This window comes from Mus musculus, chromosome 11 (genome assembly GCF_000001635.26).
Source record: "Mus musculus strain C57BL/6J chromosome 11, GRCm38.p6 C57BL/6J".
NCBI classification, from domain to species: domain Eukaryota; kingdom Metazoa; phylum Chordata; class Mammalia; order Rodentia; family Muridae; genus Mus; species Mus musculus.
Window position 1 is genome coordinate 52,254,621 of NC_000077.6, and position 18,680 is coordinate 52,273,300.

Sequence of the window (18,680 nt, forward strand, 5' to 3'; positions counted from 1 at the left end):
CGTATCCTCTGTCTCCTTTTTTGGTGTTACCAGAGCTAAGGTGACAAGTGATCACACACTGGTGATCAGACTATTTCCAGGAGTCTCTGATACTATCACCTTGTATCTCTCAAGCAGGAATTCTATTTTTAAAAAATGAGGGTTGTGGGACTTAATCACGTTGGAGCTAGGAGTAGGGGCCTCAGCTACCGAAGTGTGACAGATCTGTCTCCTGAGGTAATGGTTTGGTTATCTTGTTACCAGACCCACGTTTGCTTATGTATGTCTCCCCCTGGCTACTTGTCTCACCTTGACCAGTCATCTCCTTCACAAGCTGTGCTCAAAATTCAGTTGTATTCTTAGGAGCCATGGGTTTCCTTCTCTACAGGGCTTGCTTAGGGGACTGAGGGACAAAGGAAGGGCTGCAGACCCAGCAGAACATGTGCAATAAGGGAAGCAGCTTGAAGCAAAGGGAGGATGACGGTGGGGACAAACCCACCTGCACGGACCACACCAATCCGTCTGCTGGTTGAGGCCAAAGCGAGCACGACATTTCTTAGGCGAGCCAGGGTCTGCTCACACCCATGCCAGAGGGGCAGAACAGGGCAGAGGGCGAGCAGGCAGGCAGCAGGGCAGAACAGGGCCCAGAAAGAAGAGGTAACATCAGTGTTAGCCAGTTATAGACACCCCATAGCCCCCACAGGCAGAGTGGACTTCCCATGGCAGAGCCAGACCCAGGGGAAGCCTTAGGACCCAGAGCAAGGGATGAGAAAAGGCAGTCACCCAGTTGGGCAAAAGAGTCAGTGGGAAGAGTGACAGAGTGTGGGGTGCTCTTCACGCTGCCCTCCCTTTCCCTTGCCTGATCATCCTTCTAGCATGGGGGTTCCGGAACTGTACACAGGGCCTTTAGGGCTTCTACATTTTCTATGTTGGGGCTGTCTTCTACCCCCAACTACCATGTTTTATGCAGTTTCCTTGAGAATGTCCCATCTCCCTCTGGCCCACGTTCCTAATAAGGCTAAAGGTATATATGGCCTAGTTTTACCTAATGTTCCACACTTATAGACAGAAATAAAGACCTGCTCTATCCTCAGAGAAAGGCCTAGGAAATTCTTTCCTGTCCTGTCCCAGTCCTAGGCTCCAGCTTTTCTGTATGGGAGCAACGTAGCTGAGAATGTCCATCACAGTCTGTCATCTAAATCATCTGAGCTGGGACAAGATAAGGCCTCTAGCAGGACGGGCTCTCTGGGCTCCCTGCAGCACTGTGCACTGCCATGAGAAATGGGAACTGGTGATGGAGAAATCACTTGGTACCTGTCAGCAGGCTGTGTGATTACTACTGGGTCCTGGCTAACATTTCCAGTTTAGACACAGAACTTTATGATCAGTTCCTCACTAGCTGTTCTCGTGGAACCGAGCTGGGAGCGGGGCTGGCAAAGGTGGCACGGGGTATGTCGTGTGCTCCTGCTGGTCCATTCCTACAGTTAAGCTGTTACTAGCATGGAATTAGATTTAAGAGATGCAGATTTGTTTCCAGAGGGCTCAGGCACTGAAACGTTGTGGCTGAGAGTTCCACCCCACCCTCTGCGCCAGAGCAGGGCTGCTCTTGAAAGAGGAATGTGGAGAGGAACCTCTATATTACTGAAGCAAGCCCTCACCTGTGGTGGATTCTTGATGTTTTTCCCTTGACCGCCTCTTCTTCTTTCCCTGCAGGGACAAAAGAGACGGTTGGTTCTGGGTTATCTGCAGCCTACTGCTTCTAGGATATAGACCTCTCCTACTTTGGGACTCCTCTTTCTTGACTTTAGTTCTTGTTGGGCTACAGTAGACAGGGTATGATTAGGGGTTCCTCCCTCTCTCTCCCATTCAAGGAGGGATTTCCAGGCCCCTTCCTTCCCCTTCTCACATGGCCACACTAAATACTGAGCAACAGTTCTATAACTGAATGCATTCTGGAGGGGAGAACCATCTTTAAGGGAAGTTGCTTAAGCTTTCTTCTGATATAGTCAAGGGGGGTCTTGGGCTTTCTGTGTTACTTTGCCTATATTGTGGAGGTAAATTCCCCTTCCTGTGTTGAGGTGGTTGCCTTGGGTATGATATTTCAGGGTCCCCGCCCCATGGTATATTGCCAGCCACTTACGTAGTTATCCCGCGCGGACCAGCCCGGGTATAGCTGCATGTGCAGCTGCCTTTCCTTGCGGGCCAGTTCATAGTACTTGGCCTGCTCTTCTCGAGATAGTGCATGCCACTGCAACAGGGAAGCGGGCAGATGGGATGCATCAGGAAATGAGAAAGCTGGGGTGAAAAGGTGTGGGGGCAATCCCTCAGCCCAGATGCCAATGGCCTCACCCTGCGACCCAGGATCTGGTTGATGGCAGCGCTCTCCTTGAGTGTGCACTCAGCAATGACCTTGGCTCTCATCTCCTTCATGTAAAGCATGAACGCATTGAGGGGTTTCTTGATGACTGGCTTCTTAGCCTCCTTCTCTGCCTTGGGTTCTGCCTGTGTTTTCCTGAGGTGCACAACCATATTACAGTACTTGGAAAGTAGCCCCCTCCCCCCATCCTCCCCAACCCCGGCCCCCAGCAGTGAATATAACCTAATGCCACCACCACTTTAGTTCTTTGGAGACAGGGCTTCTCTGTGTATCCTTGGCCATCCTGGAACTCACTATGTAAAACAGGCTAGCGCTGAACCCAGAGATCTGCCTGCCTCTGCCTTCCAAGTGCTGGAACTAAAGGCCGGCTTTGCCACTCTTCATGTAGTAGAGTTTTCTAATTGCCTCACATGAGTGAGCAGAGAGCAACTGTTCCTTTCAAGAGTACCACAGCCAAGTGGGAAAAGCACACAGAGACTTCTGGACTCCTGATCCTTCCCCACCCACTCACTCCTGCTTTTGAAGATTACAAAGCCAGAGCCACAGAACAGCTGGCCAGAGCCCTGCAGGCAGTCCTTTGAGGTGCCAGGAAGGGGACCTTGGACCCCGTGGGAGGCATGTATGTCCTGGATGACCAATCCACTCTGTTCACCTGCCCGGCTCACACACCTTCTAGTCCCTTCCCCTCAGCCTCTGTATTAACTCACAGGTTTCTATCATATGGCTGCAGCTCCTGCTTCCCTGAGGAGGGCACAATGGCCGGGTGAGGGATGGCTGCTGGGTGTCCAGGTACACCAGATCCCAGCATCAAGGATGGGTGGGTGAACCTGAAAGCAGGATGAGAGCAACACTAAACCAGAAATTTGGGCTAGACTTTGAACACACATGGAGATCCCTGCACAGAGGACACAGCTGACAGATACTTTATACTCATTGGTCTGGACACAGGTACACACATATGTATGCACGGACACTGCAGAAGACTCGCATGTGTTACTCAGATGGTTATTAATCCTGCCCCTATGAACAAGCTTGGAGCTTCATAAGCTACCCATGGACCTGTTTGCTCTCCACAGCAGTCCTCCATGCTCCCCTCTCACAACAGACTGACTTTTAAAAGACTGCTTCTGGCTCACCCCAGCTCAAGTTCTCCTGCTATACACAATGGAATAAAACTCAGCCTGCTTCCTGCACCCCTACTACATTCCTCCCCAATTTCCTACTTCCCTGTCACAATCATCTCCCCATCCCCCAGCCAGCTCCAGCTTCTCGGTTTACCTTTTTCAGGAGTCGCTACCCACAATCCTCTCTGACCCATCATGCCTATTGGAGTCTCCTTAAGGCTTGTCTTTAGCCCAGCTGACCCATTCTGCTGCTGTTCCTGTATCTCTAACTCCTAATCATGACATGTCTAGTGCTATGTCTGTCACTAATGAGCTAAAGGAAGGGGCACATATATACATCCTCACCCCCAACCCCTCTTCCCTGCGAGTGTGTGGAGACTACTCTGTCCTTTGCTGCTTGCAGAGATCTAAGAATCCTGAGCAGGCATGCCCTAGGAGACAGCACTATCTAAAAGGTACTGCCTTGGCTTGGGCAGAGCTCAAAGGATGCCCTAGCAAGGGTGAGCAGTAGAGCTGAATTAACCACATACACATTGCTGTCTTGGCTGCTCTGGGATGCTCTGCCCAGTGTCTTAGGCTGAGACTTCTAGTTGAATCCTCAGGCACAGAACAGCATGGGACTCCAAAGTTACAGACAGACAGATGGACAGACAACTAACACAGGGTAAGCACTGTCCTGAACACAGCCCTGTGTGGGCATTGAAGCCTGGGCAACAGGAAGCAGGAGCCTGGCTGCAGGGATGGGGACTCACCTGGGATAGGGGGCGCCAGGGGCTGCAGTGGGGGCAGGGAAGTGCTGTCTATATCCGCAGGAAGGGGACAGGGGGTAGAGAGGAGGACTGGGCCTGTGGTTGGGAGAGACAGCTGTTAGCCGTCTGACTGCTAGCCAGACATGAGGAAGGACGTCTGCACCTTGTGTGGTGGGACTCGGACATAGTGCTGCATGCACCTGGCAGCCTTCTCTCAGAAGTGAGATCTGTATGCTTTCTACTGCACTGCCTGGATTGCTCTTCGGTCCCAATTGCTCCAGCTCTTAAGTTTTACCATTTTCTAATGTGCATGAATGTTTGGCCTGCATGTACGTCTGTGCACCACATGCATGTCTGGTATCCAGGAGCTCCGAAGAAGGGACTGACTCCACCACATGGGTGCTAGGAACCAAACCCTAGGTCCTCTAGAAGAACAGCCAGTTCTCTTTAACTGCTGAGCCATCTCTTCACAGCCCCTACTTCAACTCAAAAGCCCAGGGGACCCAAGTAGATGAGGTGTCTCTCTGGGCTCCTACAGTTCCAAACCAAGACAGTGTTAACAGTGCATCCTAACTCCTGGCTTCTTGCCTGTTTGTCCACTGGGTAGACTTTGCTTTGAAAGAGCAGAGATCTAAAGTCACAATCAGCTCCAGCAGAGTTTCTCTGGCACACACATTCCTTGCCAGCACATACAGGGCTCGCTCAGTGCAGAGTGAGAATGCTCCACGTCTCACCTGGCAGCAGCTAAGAGCATAGAGCTACCTTTCTCTGGGGGCTCAGTTGGCTCGGATTTCCTGGTCTTTGGAGCTGCAGGCCTAAGGCCTAATAGGCTGTCCAAACAGTTGCCTGTTCAGAGCACTGGCCTGGCACCATTAGGCTGAACGCTGAGTCCCACCTTGCTACTGGGATAGGCTGACTTGTACTCAGAACAGAACTCTTGTCCCAAACATTCTGGAAGGTGCTTGCTTCGGCAGCACATGTACAATCTGGAAATGGAGGAGTGTGCTGATCATGGATAAGAAGCAGGTAGAACAGGGCAGGTAGGCCCAGGCTGAAGGTCTGCCCTTCACTGCCTTCTTGGGAAGACCGTCTTTCCTGCTGCTGGTTAGAGACCTGCTCAGGACACACTGTGGCCAGTGAGCAAAAGGCAGGCCAGTGGCCTGTTGAGACCCAATTCCAGCTGAGAACAGACTCTGGCCAATAGGCCTGGTCCAGCCTTAGTAGACCCTTCCAGTAGGTTGGTCACAAGTATGGCTCAAGCAAGCACCAGAGACCAGGAAGGACCATTCTTCATAGAGCTCCACCAAGGCTGGGACGGACTGGCAACACACAGGACACCAGGGAGTTACCTGCCTGCCTAGCAGGCAGCTGTGAGCAGCAGGAGCCTCTCCGTTGGTGGTGGTTTACACTCCCACCCTGCACAGGTCCAGCTGAGCCTCCTCACCTGGAGAATTAACTGCATAGGGCTGAGACCAGCAGCCAGCATTCCTACCTCCCTAAAGGAAGTATGTCAAGCTCCCAGGGGAATGCTCACAGTCGCAAGGATCGCTGGCTAGCTCAGAGCTAGGTAAGGCAAAAGCTGCTGGCCACAGAGCTGGCAGCTCGGGTCTCAACGAGCTGGGTAGAGGAGGAGCACGGAAGGGCAGGTACAGTGCCCCTTTTTCTCTGGGCCCACACTTACCAGCTCACAGTATGGGGGAGCTGTCCCATGCTGCCTGAGGTCAGAGAATAAAATCCAGAGAGATCGGGGGTCTGCAGCGGCCTGTGAACTCCTGTAGTGGAAAGGGGCAAAGTAAGCACGTTACCCTGACCTGGGTGGGAGGTTGGAATAGTGACTATCTGCACCTTCTATAGAGGCCTCTAATGTCCCCCGCTTCCTTTTACTAGAGGCCCAGATATCAGCTGGTTTGTTTAGAACCACCCTAGGGTAGAAACAATGCCCTTCTGACAAACAAAGAAAGCAAGGACAGAGGTGCTGAGTGACTTGCCTTAGGACACTGCCTGGACAGAGGCAAAGCTTCGGAAGGAAGGACTGAGCGGTCAAGCCTCACTGGCTCCTGATGCACTGCTGTTCGGCCTCGGGAGCCTCTGCTTAGGACTCTTGCCTGGCTCTTTGGGTAGAAGGCAGCCCCTAGCCTAGAAGAACCTGACCTGAGGAGGCAGGGTTCCACCCAGCCCCAGGGTTGAGTCAGCAGGTTTCCCACAGCTGATAATGGTGGATTTCAGAATGACTTTGGCTGAGGCTGAGGTGAATCAGCCATCACCACCACCACTTTCCATTTTCTCACTAGGGGGAAAGGCCATGAGGTTTACAGCTGCAGCAGTGCAGAGCCAGCAGCCTCACGTTCTGATTGGTTCTTCCTCCTCTGCCCTCAGGCTTGTGCCTTTCTGACTTTTTAAAAAAACCCTCCAGGGCAGGATCTTGTTTTGTAGCCCAGGCTTGTCTGGAACTCTTGTGTAGCCCAGGCTGGCTTCAAACTTCCAATCCTCTTGGCTCTGCCTTCTCCACCTGGTACCTTTCTGACCTTTTCCTTGGGCACTGGGTTTGCAAAGTCCCAGCTTTGTCTGTTATAAAATGCAGGCCAGCCTATGTGGCTTCAGAAGCCAGGAGCTTGGACCCTAAGTTCCCACCTCAATGGCATTCTCCCATCCTTGGCCCATACCTTGCTTCTGGCTGATGTCCGCTGGTGCAGGGGTGGGGTGTGGACTGCTGAAATGTTCGTAGAGTGGAGAAAGCTGGGGGACGCCATGTGGAGGCTGGCCGGGCTTGTTATGCTGGAAAATGACCAGAAGTCTGGTGAACATGGAGTGTTCTGGGGCAGGGGGATGCAAAGGTAGGGGCATGCAGAACTTCAGGAAGCTCTGTGGTCATCCTAGCAGCCAAACATCACAAGCTTATGGGAAGAGGGCACTCTATACTCCTCGTGTCCTGTGGCACTGTTTTCCTGCCTCCCAATCTTGCAGATTGACTATGCAGTCCCACTGGGTGTCTCTCCTGTCTGGAAGCCCTCCCTCACCTCCTTTCTAGGAAGCCCAATGGCTGTCTGCAGCCTTTTCCTTCCACAGCTCCCAGACTGTCCCACCTGAGCTCCCACAGCATGTGTGGCTCGGAGCAGGAACCTTCTTTGACCCCTGACTTGGGTGAGGTCAGGAGGTACCTGGCTCCCTCCAGGGACAGTCTGTCCAGATATCATTCTTCTGGTTTCCTTAGCACTGCAAGACTCTTACTTTTCACAGTCAAATGGTTCTATGTCAAGAGATGACTCAGCAGGCCGAGAGAGCTCCCAGCTCAGCCACAAGGAGTCGCTGCCAGGCCTGGTGTGCATGCCCTTGCAGGCCAGAGGTCTGTGGATATCTACAACAGGGGCTCAGCTTCCACCCAGACAAACTTGTCTGTTGAAACGCTGTTGGCTGAGAGCACACAGGACTGAGTGACTGCTCACCACGGCAAAAAGGGAAGAAATGAGACATCTTGGAACAAGACAGTAAAGAGGACGCCTAGGAGAAATAAAGCAGACGAGTTGGCTGCAGGCATTTCGCGGAACAACCCTCAGATTGCGGGTGTCTTCTGGAAGGCAATGGCCTAGCACAGATCCAGGCTACTGCGGCTCCGGGGTAAAGCCAGAGGGAGAGCTGGGTGGGCATGAGGCCTCTAGCTGGGCACAGCTCTAGTAGACCACAGACATCCCGGCCTACCATCGTTCCCTGCATTCCTACCTCCAGCAGGCAGCTGCACCTTCCCCTCAAGTCTTGGGCTATCTCAGGCCACCACGTCTTAAATAACAAGAGTTGACGTCTGAAGCTGGACATGTTGGTGCTCCCCTTAAATCCCAGGCTCAGGAGGCAGAGGCAAGTGCATCTCTGAATTCAAGGCCAGCTTGGTCTGCATAGTTCCAAGCCAGCAGCATCCAGAGCTACATAGTATGTCTGTCCACTATGGGAGGAGAGACTAACTGTGAGATGCATGGACACATGTCAGGCACATGCCACTAGTGCACAAACAGGCTGTTGTCTCTCTGTCTGTGATCTGTCTCCCACCTACCACCTCATGACTCTTCCCTCCACAGAACCCTTAGTAGGTCCAGCCTCGTTCAGTGACTCCAGATCTCAGCTCTCAGTCTCCCCTCGGCCTAGCCTGTCTCTTGCCCCAAAAAGACCTGTTAGCATCCTCAATGACTTCCAAAATGCCAAGGTCAGTCACCATGTCCCCAACCCTGTGCTCTCGTAAGAAACGGATTCCTCCTCTCTTCCTTGAAACCAGGTTCCGTCACATGACTTTCAGAATACCCAATTGCTTCACTTCCCTCCAGCCTTAGAGGCCACTCTTCCTTTAGTCCTGGAGTCGATTCTCCCATCCACATGGGTACAGCTGTAACATCTTCAGGCTGGAGGCTGGTTATACGCACATGTCAGCCTGTAACTAGAGCTGCAGGAAATGTGACAGCCTCCACAACACACACACACACACACACACACACACACAATTACAAATACAATCTGAACAAGAAAGAGAACAGTATCTATCTCCTGACCCCACACTCTCTTTTCTTTTTTTCTGAGACTGCTGCTTTCTATGTAACCCTGGCTGTCCTGAAAGTCACTCTGTAGATCAAAATCAGGTGAGCCTCCAACAGAGATCTGCCTGTTTCTGCCCCTTGAGTGCCAGAATTAAAGGTGTGTATTACATATTACAATGCTTACCTGACACCACATTTTGCCAGGAACTCTACTCTCCAAATACCTACTCAACTCCAGGCCTAAAATGTCTCCAAGCTGGACACTCACATAAGTGTTCTACTACTGAGCTGTATCCTTCCTCAAATCACAGCCTTCGACTCTGCGGTGTGCTGTGGACTTCCTCAGTTACCGGCAGCTCCATTCTTCCATTAATTGAACGACAGTTCAGAGCAGACAACATTCAAGTGGTTCCTGACATTGACGCCATGTCCAGTTTCTCAGCGGATTCTAATGGTCCGCCTTCAAAGTCTAAACTCTAACCACTTCCTATCTCCTTCTCAACCAGGCTGAGCCACCACTCTCACCTGGAGCACTGAGCCATTTTAGAGCAGAGAGCTGCATTCTAGCCAGGTTCCAGCAGACACAGAGATCACACCACTGCTTAAAGCCACCCTGGCTGTCTCCTTACCTGGTGAGAGCTGTGTGACCACCCCCAGCTCCCTAGCGACAGCATCACCTACAGTGTCCAGGAGTCCCACTGGTTAAGTTTTGAGGTATACGATGGTGTGAAGGGAGCCTGGAAGCTCCAGGCGTGCTGACCATTTCCTGGTCCTGGCACGCCAAGATCCTGGGCAGCCTCTCTCAACTCCTGGGATCGAGTGACAACCTGCCCACCTATCAGTCTTTTGTTTGTTTGTTTTTCAAGACAGGGTCTCTCTGTATAGTCCTGGCTGTCCTGAAACTCACTCTGTAAGACCAGGCTGGCCTTGAACTCAGAAATCCGCCTGCCTCTGCCTAGTGCTGGGACTAAAGGCGTGAACCACCACCGCCTGGCTCCCACCTATCAGTCTTAAACCAAGCTTTGTCCTAATTTTGAGGAGCACCTGCTAAGGCCCTTTATGACAGGAAGCTTCCTGACAATCTTTAAGGTCTTTTTCATCCTCACAGATTCCAAGACAGTGGCAGGTAGCAAGCAGCCTGGTGGCAACTCGGACCTCACCGCACTGCACCCCTCATACTGCCTAAAGCCCCCAAGCCCAGCTTTGCCTCCTGAGCCCCAGGGTACAGTGCAGCTCCGGCTGGCCTGAAGACGCCTCAGAAAACCAGCTCAGCTTACAACTCCTGCCTACAGTGTTTGTTTGTGTGTGACTCCTGCCTTCTTTCTCTCTCTCTCTCTCTCTCTCTCTCTCTCTCTCTCTCTCTCTCTCTGTGTGTGTGTGTGTGTGTGTGTGTGTGTGTAGCAGTTGGGGGTCCTGGGGATGATGGGCCTGTACTGCCTACCTGTGTTTCCTGGTTTTGGGGGGAAAGCCTTATTAATCAGAAGTCTGCAGACAGACCACAGAAGTACTGGGTGGGGCACAGAACCCAGCAGCAGCTAGAGGTCCTGGCTAGTTCTTCCCAAGCTCACATAGTCTGCCTCCTCGCCCTGCTGCTAGCCAGGGGGAACCGTCTGCCACAAGGCTCCTTGCCCCCTTAGGCCAGCAGAACGTCCCGCTCCAGGGCTTCAGTACAAGACTGTCTCAGCGCCAGACTTCCCAGACAACAGGGTGGGGTTGCCTAGGGCTTGGTGCCTGCACCGAAAGTTCAGGGACTTGAGCCCTCCTCCCTCATCTGCCTTCAGGTGACTGTCCCTAGCCTCCAAGGGAAGGAGGCAGGTCTGGGTTAACTGTTCCCACCAGGCACTGAGCACCTCAACAGCAGAATCCCTCATCTCCTTACTAGGGGAAGGACGCAGTGGGACATAAACCTGCATACAGCAGGTAGAGACCCAACTGCACTTAGTGCTTCTGCCGCATCAGCCACTCCACGTCCCCACTCCTCGCCTTGCTGGAGCCCTGGCAGCTGCTCCCACCTGCCTGGGGCACTCCAGGACAGGTCCAGGACTCAGGGATGCCTGCAGCTACCCTGCTATTCCTGCCAGGACCTATCTAGCCTGCTGGCCACCTGGTGACCAGCTCCCCACCCCCCACCCCCCAACAAGGAGGTCCTTCCTGCTGCTGGCATATCCCAGACTCTCCCACACCCACCCGCGGCTACTGTCCCAAAGGGATCTTCTGAAACCTAGCCTGGCTATCATCTCCGGGCAAGGCTGTGCAGAGTAGAAACGGGGAGCCCTGAGCAGGTCTCTGTTTCAGAGCTGAGCTTGGGCCCAGCTAGGCTGTCCCTAGCCTCCCACTTCCTGCAGGTTCAGGTAAAAAATAAACACAGTCGGCATTTTCCCTGCAGACCGCAGCGGTCTGCTCACAGGCTGAGAGCTCTCTGAGAGCCCCTGTCACCACTAGCAGAGAAACTCCCTTGCCTCTGACGGTTGACTCTGAAAACCCCCAAGCTCTTGAGCCCCACAACACTTTCCCAGCGAAGAAAGTTGCTATTTCCTCTGGCCTCAAGCTTGATGGGGGTAGAAGAACAGATCCTCTCAAGAAAGCCCTGTGGCAGAGGCAGAGCCAAAAGAAGCGTCCCCAAACACCTAGGACCCATAAGCAAACAAGTATCAGGATGTGTCCCCGAGTTCCTAGCTTGTGTCAGGCAAAGAATGTCTGAGGCTACAAGCAGCACCTGCTAATAACTGAATGTTGCCCTCCCTCCCGGCAGGCGCAGTTCTGAGCACCAGACACACCGCTTCAAGCAGACGTACCATGCAGGCACAGTGGCTATCACCACTGGCAGGGAAGGAAACTGAAGCATAAGGTCACAGCCAGAGCTCAGCTGCTAATAGCTACAGTGCAAAGACCTGTGATTACCATGGACAGAGTGAGAGGCTGGGGGACAAAGGAGGCTGTACCAATCTCTCCCTTCAACCTGGCTAGCTTACATACACTGTGCTGAGCCCATGTTCCCCTGGCTCTAAAAGGAGTCGCCAGAAACCAACCTGACAGTGAAAGCTGGTATATGCCCCCTGAGGCCCTAGCATATCTCTGTGCCCACCCTGGGCATGCTCCTGTCTGCCTAAACACCCAGATCTCTGTCTCAATGCCTCTTCCCACCCCCGAGAGACTCCACAGCTCCTACTGCTCCTTATCATGCTGGCTCCCACACAGACCTATGACCACCTCTAACCTAAATAAGGGTCAGCCAGCTTGGCACGCAACTGCCTGAGCATCCTAGAGAGCTGGGCATCGCTGCCTCTCCAGGCTTTGCACTCACAAGGTCTGGGAAACCCTTGGTGCCCCAAATTCCTGCACATCCCACTACACTCTCCACTGTCCCTCAGGAGAGGGGGCTGTCTCCAGCTCCTATTACAGAGCTGGGAGTGGCCCCTAGGGACCATCTGAGGCAGGCACTGAAGCGAGGCTCTGTGAGGAGAGAATGACATCTACAGCACAGAGCCTTGGGGACCCTTCAAGGATCCTTGTCATCAAGGATGCTGGCTAGCCACACCCCTCTAAACTTTCCTTTTCTCACTCTTCGTACCAGCCACCAAAAACTGGAGTGCTCTTTCCTGCCTCATATCGAGGAGACTGCTTCTGGGAGACCTTTTCTTTTCTTTTCTTTTCTTTTCTTTTCTTTTCTTTTCTTTCCCTTTCTTTCCTTCTTCCTTCCTTCCTTTTCAAGGCCAGCCTGGTCTACAAAGTGAGTTCCAGGACAGCCAGGGCTACACAGAGAAACCCTGTCTCGAAAAACCAAAAAAAAAAAAAAAAAAAAAAAAGATTTATTTATTGTATGTGAGTACACTGTAGCCATCTTCAGACACACCAGAAGAGCGTCAGATCTCATTACAGTTGGTCTTGAACCACCAAGTGGCTGGTTGGATTTGAACTCAGGACCTTCAAAAGAGCAGCCAGTGCTCTTAACCGCTGAGCCATCTCTCCAGCCCTCAGAGAACTTTTCGACTCTCTACACATGGCTGGTACCTTCTTGTGTCTTCACCCACCTTCTCTCCTCCCTGTGTTCTGGGACTATGCCTTTCATTTTTGTCACTGAACTAAATCTAGGACCCAGGTTGGTTCTCTGAAAGTGGTGCAGATGAAACCAACCTGCACACGTGGTTTGCACACGTTCAAAGAGACTTGCTGCCCTGGGGAAGTCTGGGGCTTCATCTAGTGTTATGGCAGCATACAGAAACTGGGACCACTTTAGGGTCAGGGGTCCATCTGGCATCCGAGCCCCTTCCTTTTCTCCTTTCTACACCCTAACCACCTGAGGCACTCTGAGAATGACAATGACCATAGTCACAATCAGACCTGCCACTAGTTCAGATGGCGTTTTGCTCTAATTAGAAAAGGTACACACAGACAGAAGCCCAAGCCTCATCTGGGGACACTGCAGGCTGACTTCATCCTCAGCTAAGTGCCCCAAAACAGTCCAGTGGTAGCCCCTGCAACAGTTTCCTCAGTGCTCACATCTTATCTCCACACCCAGTCATCGTCAGCAGCAGCAACTTGTGTGTGCTTGGGAGTCTGACTAGCTCCTGAGTGGAATGCTCGCCAGTGCCTGAGCCCATGAGAGTGAGCGTCCCAGTTTGCAGGGGGGTCCTGCAAATGACGTCGACCAGAGCTGGACCTGCACGTTTCCACAGACCCTCTTCTGCAGGCATACTTCAGACTGGCTGAGAGGAGCAGGCTGTGCTCCTTTAGTTCCCAGCTCTGGCCGCAGGTTCTACTGCCCAAGGCATGACAACCTGTAAGTGTCTCACCAACACCCTGTGCCAGATACCTACTACAGAACCAGGGCCATGGCCTTAGAACCAGCAGAGCTGAGAGGGCTGGGGGACAGCTGGGCCACACCCTAGACCAAGAGGAGACTTTAGAGCCACCTGTTGGCAACAAGGTTGCCATGGTTGCAGAACCTGCTGACAGCATGTGGCTAGTCCACTAGCCTCCTGGCCCCAACATCAGATAATGGACCTGCCTCACTGGAGGTGAGGACCAGAGTCCCTGCATGCAGCCTTGGCAAACCTGTGGTTTCTCTGCCCAACAGAGCGGCACCATTAGACTCAGCTGAACCCTCATAAGCTGAGTGGCCTTGCCCATGGCCTCTTGTGGGTTCTATGCATTTGTCTGCTTGTGTTTTCCTTCCTCCTCTTTGAGGTAAACGCCCCTCAGGACAGGATGTTTTTAGAGGAAAATGTAAGCTTCCGGGAGCTGCTGCAGCTGAGCTGCTAGCTAGCACTACAAACACCCTGTCTGGGGAGTCTGCAAGCAGTGCAGGGCTGGGCAAGCCCCAAGCCCAGGCAGTAGCTTTGCTCCTCCCACCATGGATGCCGCCTCGGCCTCGCCTCAATGCTGTCTGGGCCTAGCAATGGGGAGAGGGAGGCATGTCAGCAGGTTTGGGCCCTGGGGGCACAGCTGGAGGCTTTGTAGAGATGCAGGGCCCAGAATAGGAAGGAAGCAAGGTACAGACTTGAAGCTGGTGGTCTCTGCCAGTCCAGCAATGGCTGGCTGTGTGTTCAGCAGTCTACAGAGTTCCACCTTGTGCCAGACTTCTACCGGTCTTCACAAGACACTGTGTTGTGCACAAAGATTCTACAGATGAGGATGGTGAAGCACAGAACATTCTGGTGAGCCACTCAAGTCTTACGGCCAGCAGTGACCGGTCTGGATCTGAGTCCAGCCCTCGCGCTCTTGGCCAGAGCTCACGGGCAGCACTTATGCTGGGAGCCCTCTGCAAATCAATCTCACTGGCTGCTTCTGAGACAGGGTCTTGACTGTGTAGCCTGTGGAGCTCAGAAGAAGACGACGGGAAGATGGTGGGCAGTAGTAAGAATGTGGGGAAGAGAGACCTGAAGACCTCTTGTCCCAGTTTAGTCCATGAAGGACAGCATGGGGCCCCCAAGTCACCTGGGCTGCCTAGCCTGCCTCAAGAAGACAGTTTTGCCTGGAGGCCACACAAGGCTGCTCCTTCTGGTCTGACCCTTGAAGCTCCTTTGGGTTAAGGCCCAGGAGCTCTGTGTAGACTCAATCCAGCCATTTCATCCACAAGGTCACAAGACAAGGAGCAGAAAGAAGTTGCTAGAAGCAGGCTCCCAGCCCTGGAGTGCTGCCATAGCCCCTACGCCCAGTATAATAAGCAGAGGTAGGGCTGTGCCATTCCAACCGCCACAGGGTCTGAGCTGAAGCCCCTCTGGAAGCTGAGCTAGGGGCTCATGTAAAACTGCACTACAGCTCACCTGTAGGAAGCGCCCCTACCCAACAGCATGGAGGCAGAAGCATGGGGGAGCCAAAAGCACCCGGCTGTCTGTCCCAGGAATGCTGCCTACAGAGAGGCAGGGCACTGTGAAGGAGGTGGGTTCAAGTCACCCCTCCAACACTTGCTCAGGGCAAGTCTCTTGGTGTCCACACTTCGTGTCTATAAAATGCCCATGAGCTAGTGGGACATGTCGAGGCCTAGGTGAGTGTTTGCTAATATTCTTTTTGTACTTAAGATCAAAAAGAGAATGAAACGACAAAAGCAAGCCCTGTCCCTAGACAAAGGCTTTTCAGGAAAGCCAACTCCGTGCCAAGTTGGGAATGCCGGTCCTCAAAGTCCTTTGGACCATTGCCTGCTCACAATCAGGCCAGGCTTCTGAACTCCTCTCTGGCCTGCAGTAACCACAAGGGACAGTTAAAAAACATTGTCCTCAAAATGTCCCCATGAGGCTGGCAGGAGGCTCTGGCTCTCAAGAAGTTTGTTCATAGGTGTCACACCCAGGCCTTGGATTGCTCACCATCTCCTTTGCCCAGCTTTTCCTAAGGACTCGGAGCCTCGGAAACTTCAAGCCAGAGAGGCCAGGCAGCAGACTTTGGGCTAAGTGAGGACCAAGCTGGCAAAGAAAACTCCACAGCAGATAATTTCTAACCATCTTCTGCCACACACCAAACCTGGCTCAACCTTAAAGGTCATTTACAAACTGTTTCTTGTTGACATTTTCTTGGGGGGTTGGGGAGGGAGACATGGACTCATGTCTCTCAATCATGAAGTGCAGCCCTCTTCACCCTGGGAGGACAGACCATGCCAGGTGTGCAGGGAGAAAGCCAGCTCAGGCCCAGAGCCTGGAGTGCAGGCTGAGCCCTAGTCTCTTCTTGGGGTCAGAGGAGAGCCACGCAGCTCCACAGCCAGCACTGGCCCTATCCCTCACGTTTTAGAACCAAGGGAGCCATGCAGCAGGGAGCTCGGACAGCAGGGGAAGAGCCACATCCAAATCCTGACCACCAACTACCTCTCTCAGCCTCAGTTTCCCTAGCAATGATAGAACTCGCTGTGTGTGTGTGTGTGTGTGTGTGTGTGCGCGCGCGCGTGCACACGTGCTTATATATATGTGCCTGTGTGCACAAATGTATGCATGTATATGGCAGCCAGAGGTCAAAGATTTCCTTGTTTTCTATTTTCTGAGACAGGGTCTCTCTCAATAAAGCCAGAGCTGCCCAGAGAGTCTGGCTGGCTAGAGCGCTCCAGGGTCAGTCTGTGTCTGCCTCCCTGGCACTGTGGTTGCAAATATACATGACCAACAAAACAACAAAACAAAACAGGGCCTTGTGTAGCCTTGGCCTTGAACTCACTTCATAGTAGAGGATGACCCTGAATGTCTGATCCTCTTGTCTAGGATCAGAGGTATCTTCCACTCTACCCAGGTTATGTGGTGCCAGGAACTGAACCAAACCTAGGGAGGCTTCCAGCAAGCCAGGCAAGGACTTGGAACCTACAGGTTTCTTTTTTTCTTTTCTTTTTTTTTTTTTAAAAAAGATTTGTTTATTTTTATTGTATATAAGTACACTGAGCTGTCTTCAGACCAGAAGAGGGAGTCAGATCTCATTACGGATGGTTGTGAGCCACCATGTGGTTGCTGGGATTTGAACTTCGGACCTTCAGAAGAGCAGTCAGGTGCTCTTGCCTACTGAGCCATCTCACCAGCCCTCTTTTTTTCTTTTCTTTCCTTTTCTCTTCTCTTTTCTTCTCTTTCTCTCTCTCTATCTCTTTCTTTCTTTTTTTAGTTCTGTCATAAAGGAAGCTACAGGGACTGGTGAGATGGCTCAGCGGTTAAGAGCACTGTCTGATCTTCTGGAGGTCCTTAGTTCAAATCCCAGCAACCACATGGTGGCTCACAACCACCCATAATGAGATCTGAAGACAGCTACAGTGTACTTACATATAATAAATAAATAAATAAAATCTTTAAAAAATAAAATAAAGGAAGCTACATCTAGACTCATTAGATGTTTCTGTTTTCTGAGCACCTACTGAGTGTCAGTACCGAAATTCCCATACTAAAAGGAACAGATACAGCCGACTCTCTTCTCCCATCCATTTCTGATCAGAGCTACTACGGTCTCTTCATGCTTCAGCTGATGTAGCCACCAACCTTTTGGTCTTGGATCTCCCTACTTCATCTGTTCCCTACAACCCCACCCACAGGGCTGCCCACCACAGCAGGCAGCTCCCAGGGCCGCACACTGCTTCAAAGCCTCCCATCACGCCCTGGGGTGGCTACCGCAACCAGCACACCCCAAGTGTCCAGCCATGCCTGGCAAAGCCCCCACTGCTTCCCACAGGCTGCCTCGAAGCATCAGAGGCCCACCCACCCTCTGCCTGCCTGGCCACCGGGAGGCCACAGAGCCATCTGATCTGAGTGAAACTTCAAACTTAATGACTTTCATGCTGGTTATTTAAAACGCAATGTAATTTTCTTAAACACCCTATTATTTCCTTTGATAGTTACAAAGCTTCCCCCAATCCCATAAGCATGTTTATTTTTAGAGAAAAGAGTGGCTTGCAGTTGGTCACAGAGACCATAGGGAGAGGGAACCCACAGAGAGCAGGGGAAGGAGTCAGCCTGAGGCCCTTCTGCTAGCTCTCCACCCAGCCCAGCATCACACAGGCCCACCCTTCCCAGCGCCTCAGCCAGTGACTGTCCTGTGCCACACTAGCCAGTGATCAGGTCAGTGTTAGGCTGGGTCTCAGTGCCCTTGATGGTTCCACTTGCTGCTCATGGGGCCTCCCACAGATTCTGGGCCAGGACAAGCCTAGGGAAGGGTCTGCACCATACCCTCCAGCAGTCTTTCTTTCCCCTGTTCCAGACAGTCCGCCTCAGGTAAGGCCTTGGGCCTGAAGCCTTGGCCAGCAGAGGAAGAGCGTGTCTAGATACAGCAGCCTCAGGCAGTGGCTGCCCACGGTGGGTGGGTGGGTGGGTGGGTATGTGCAGCCTGCCATTGGGGACTGCTGGGCAAAGGAGGTGGCATGGAGGAGGGTTTGTGTGCAGAGGTCAGCTGAGCCCCACCAGTGCGGGGCGTCCTCTGGGAGCAGCTATTTTTAGGTCTGAGGCTTTCATGTGGCTGAATGATGGGAGTTTACAAAGCATCAGTAATGCGTTTCAGATGGTGGCCCAGCAGGCCAGGAGGCTGGGCCCCTGACACCAGAGACAAGTCAGAGTTACTCAGCGTCTCCATTTTGGGTTCCCATCACCTGTCCTTCCCTCTCCATGGCCCCTACTACCTAATAGTGAGGCTGGTCCTTGCGATGGCCAGCAAATCCCACGTTATTAACAGACCTTTCCAATGTATCCCTATCTGAACCTCAAGAATCCTGCAGGGGCCAGGATTCCCACCCATTGACGAGAAGATACTGAGACCCAGAGAGGTCGACAGGCCACCACAACCCGCTGCCCTTACAGGAAAGCCTGCTTGAAGGCAGTGATGTACCACCATTGGCCCCCAGGCCTGCTCACACTTAGTGGGGTTTGGGCAACCTCCCCATGAACATCCTGAGCCCACACCCACTGTTCCCTAGGGCCTGGACCTGCCCACCCAGGCCTGGAGTCTCTGCTATACACACGTCATCTGGAAGCAGACAGACAGTGTGGGG

The 18,680-nt window shown here is 52.6% G+C and overlaps 1 protein-coding gene across 11 annotated transcripts in view; it reads right to left on the reverse strand.

The window, feature by feature from the left end:
- Window positions 1–18,680, reverse strand: part of Tcf7 (transcription factor 7, T cell specific) — a 36,857-nt gene that overhangs the window by 8,094 nt on the left and 10,083 nt on the right. For 5 of the 11 annotated variants that reach the window (XM_030245766.1, XM_030245769.1, XM_030245775.1 and 2 more), the window contains 8 exons: window positions 6,893–7,004; window positions 5,911–6,001; window positions 4,233–4,325; window positions 3,064–3,183; window positions 2,329–2,491; window positions 2,120–2,227; window positions 1,638–1,686; window positions 479–551 (listed from right to left, as the gene is read on the reverse strand). In XM_030245766.1, coding sequence (XP_030101626.1) covers window positions 479–551; window positions 1,638–1,686; window positions 2,120–2,227; window positions 2,329–2,491; window positions 3,064–3,183; window positions 4,233–4,325; window positions 5,911–6,001; window positions 6,893–7,004 — 809 coding nt within the window. The remainder of the gene's footprint in view (window positions 1–478; window positions 552–1,637; window positions 1,687–2,119; window positions 2,228–2,328; window positions 2,492–3,063; window positions 3,184–4,232; window positions 4,326–5,910; window positions 6,002–6,892; window positions 7,005–18,680) is intronic. The other 6 variants (XM_030245770.1, NM_001313981.1, NM_009331.4 and 3 more) reach the window with 3 other exon arrangements.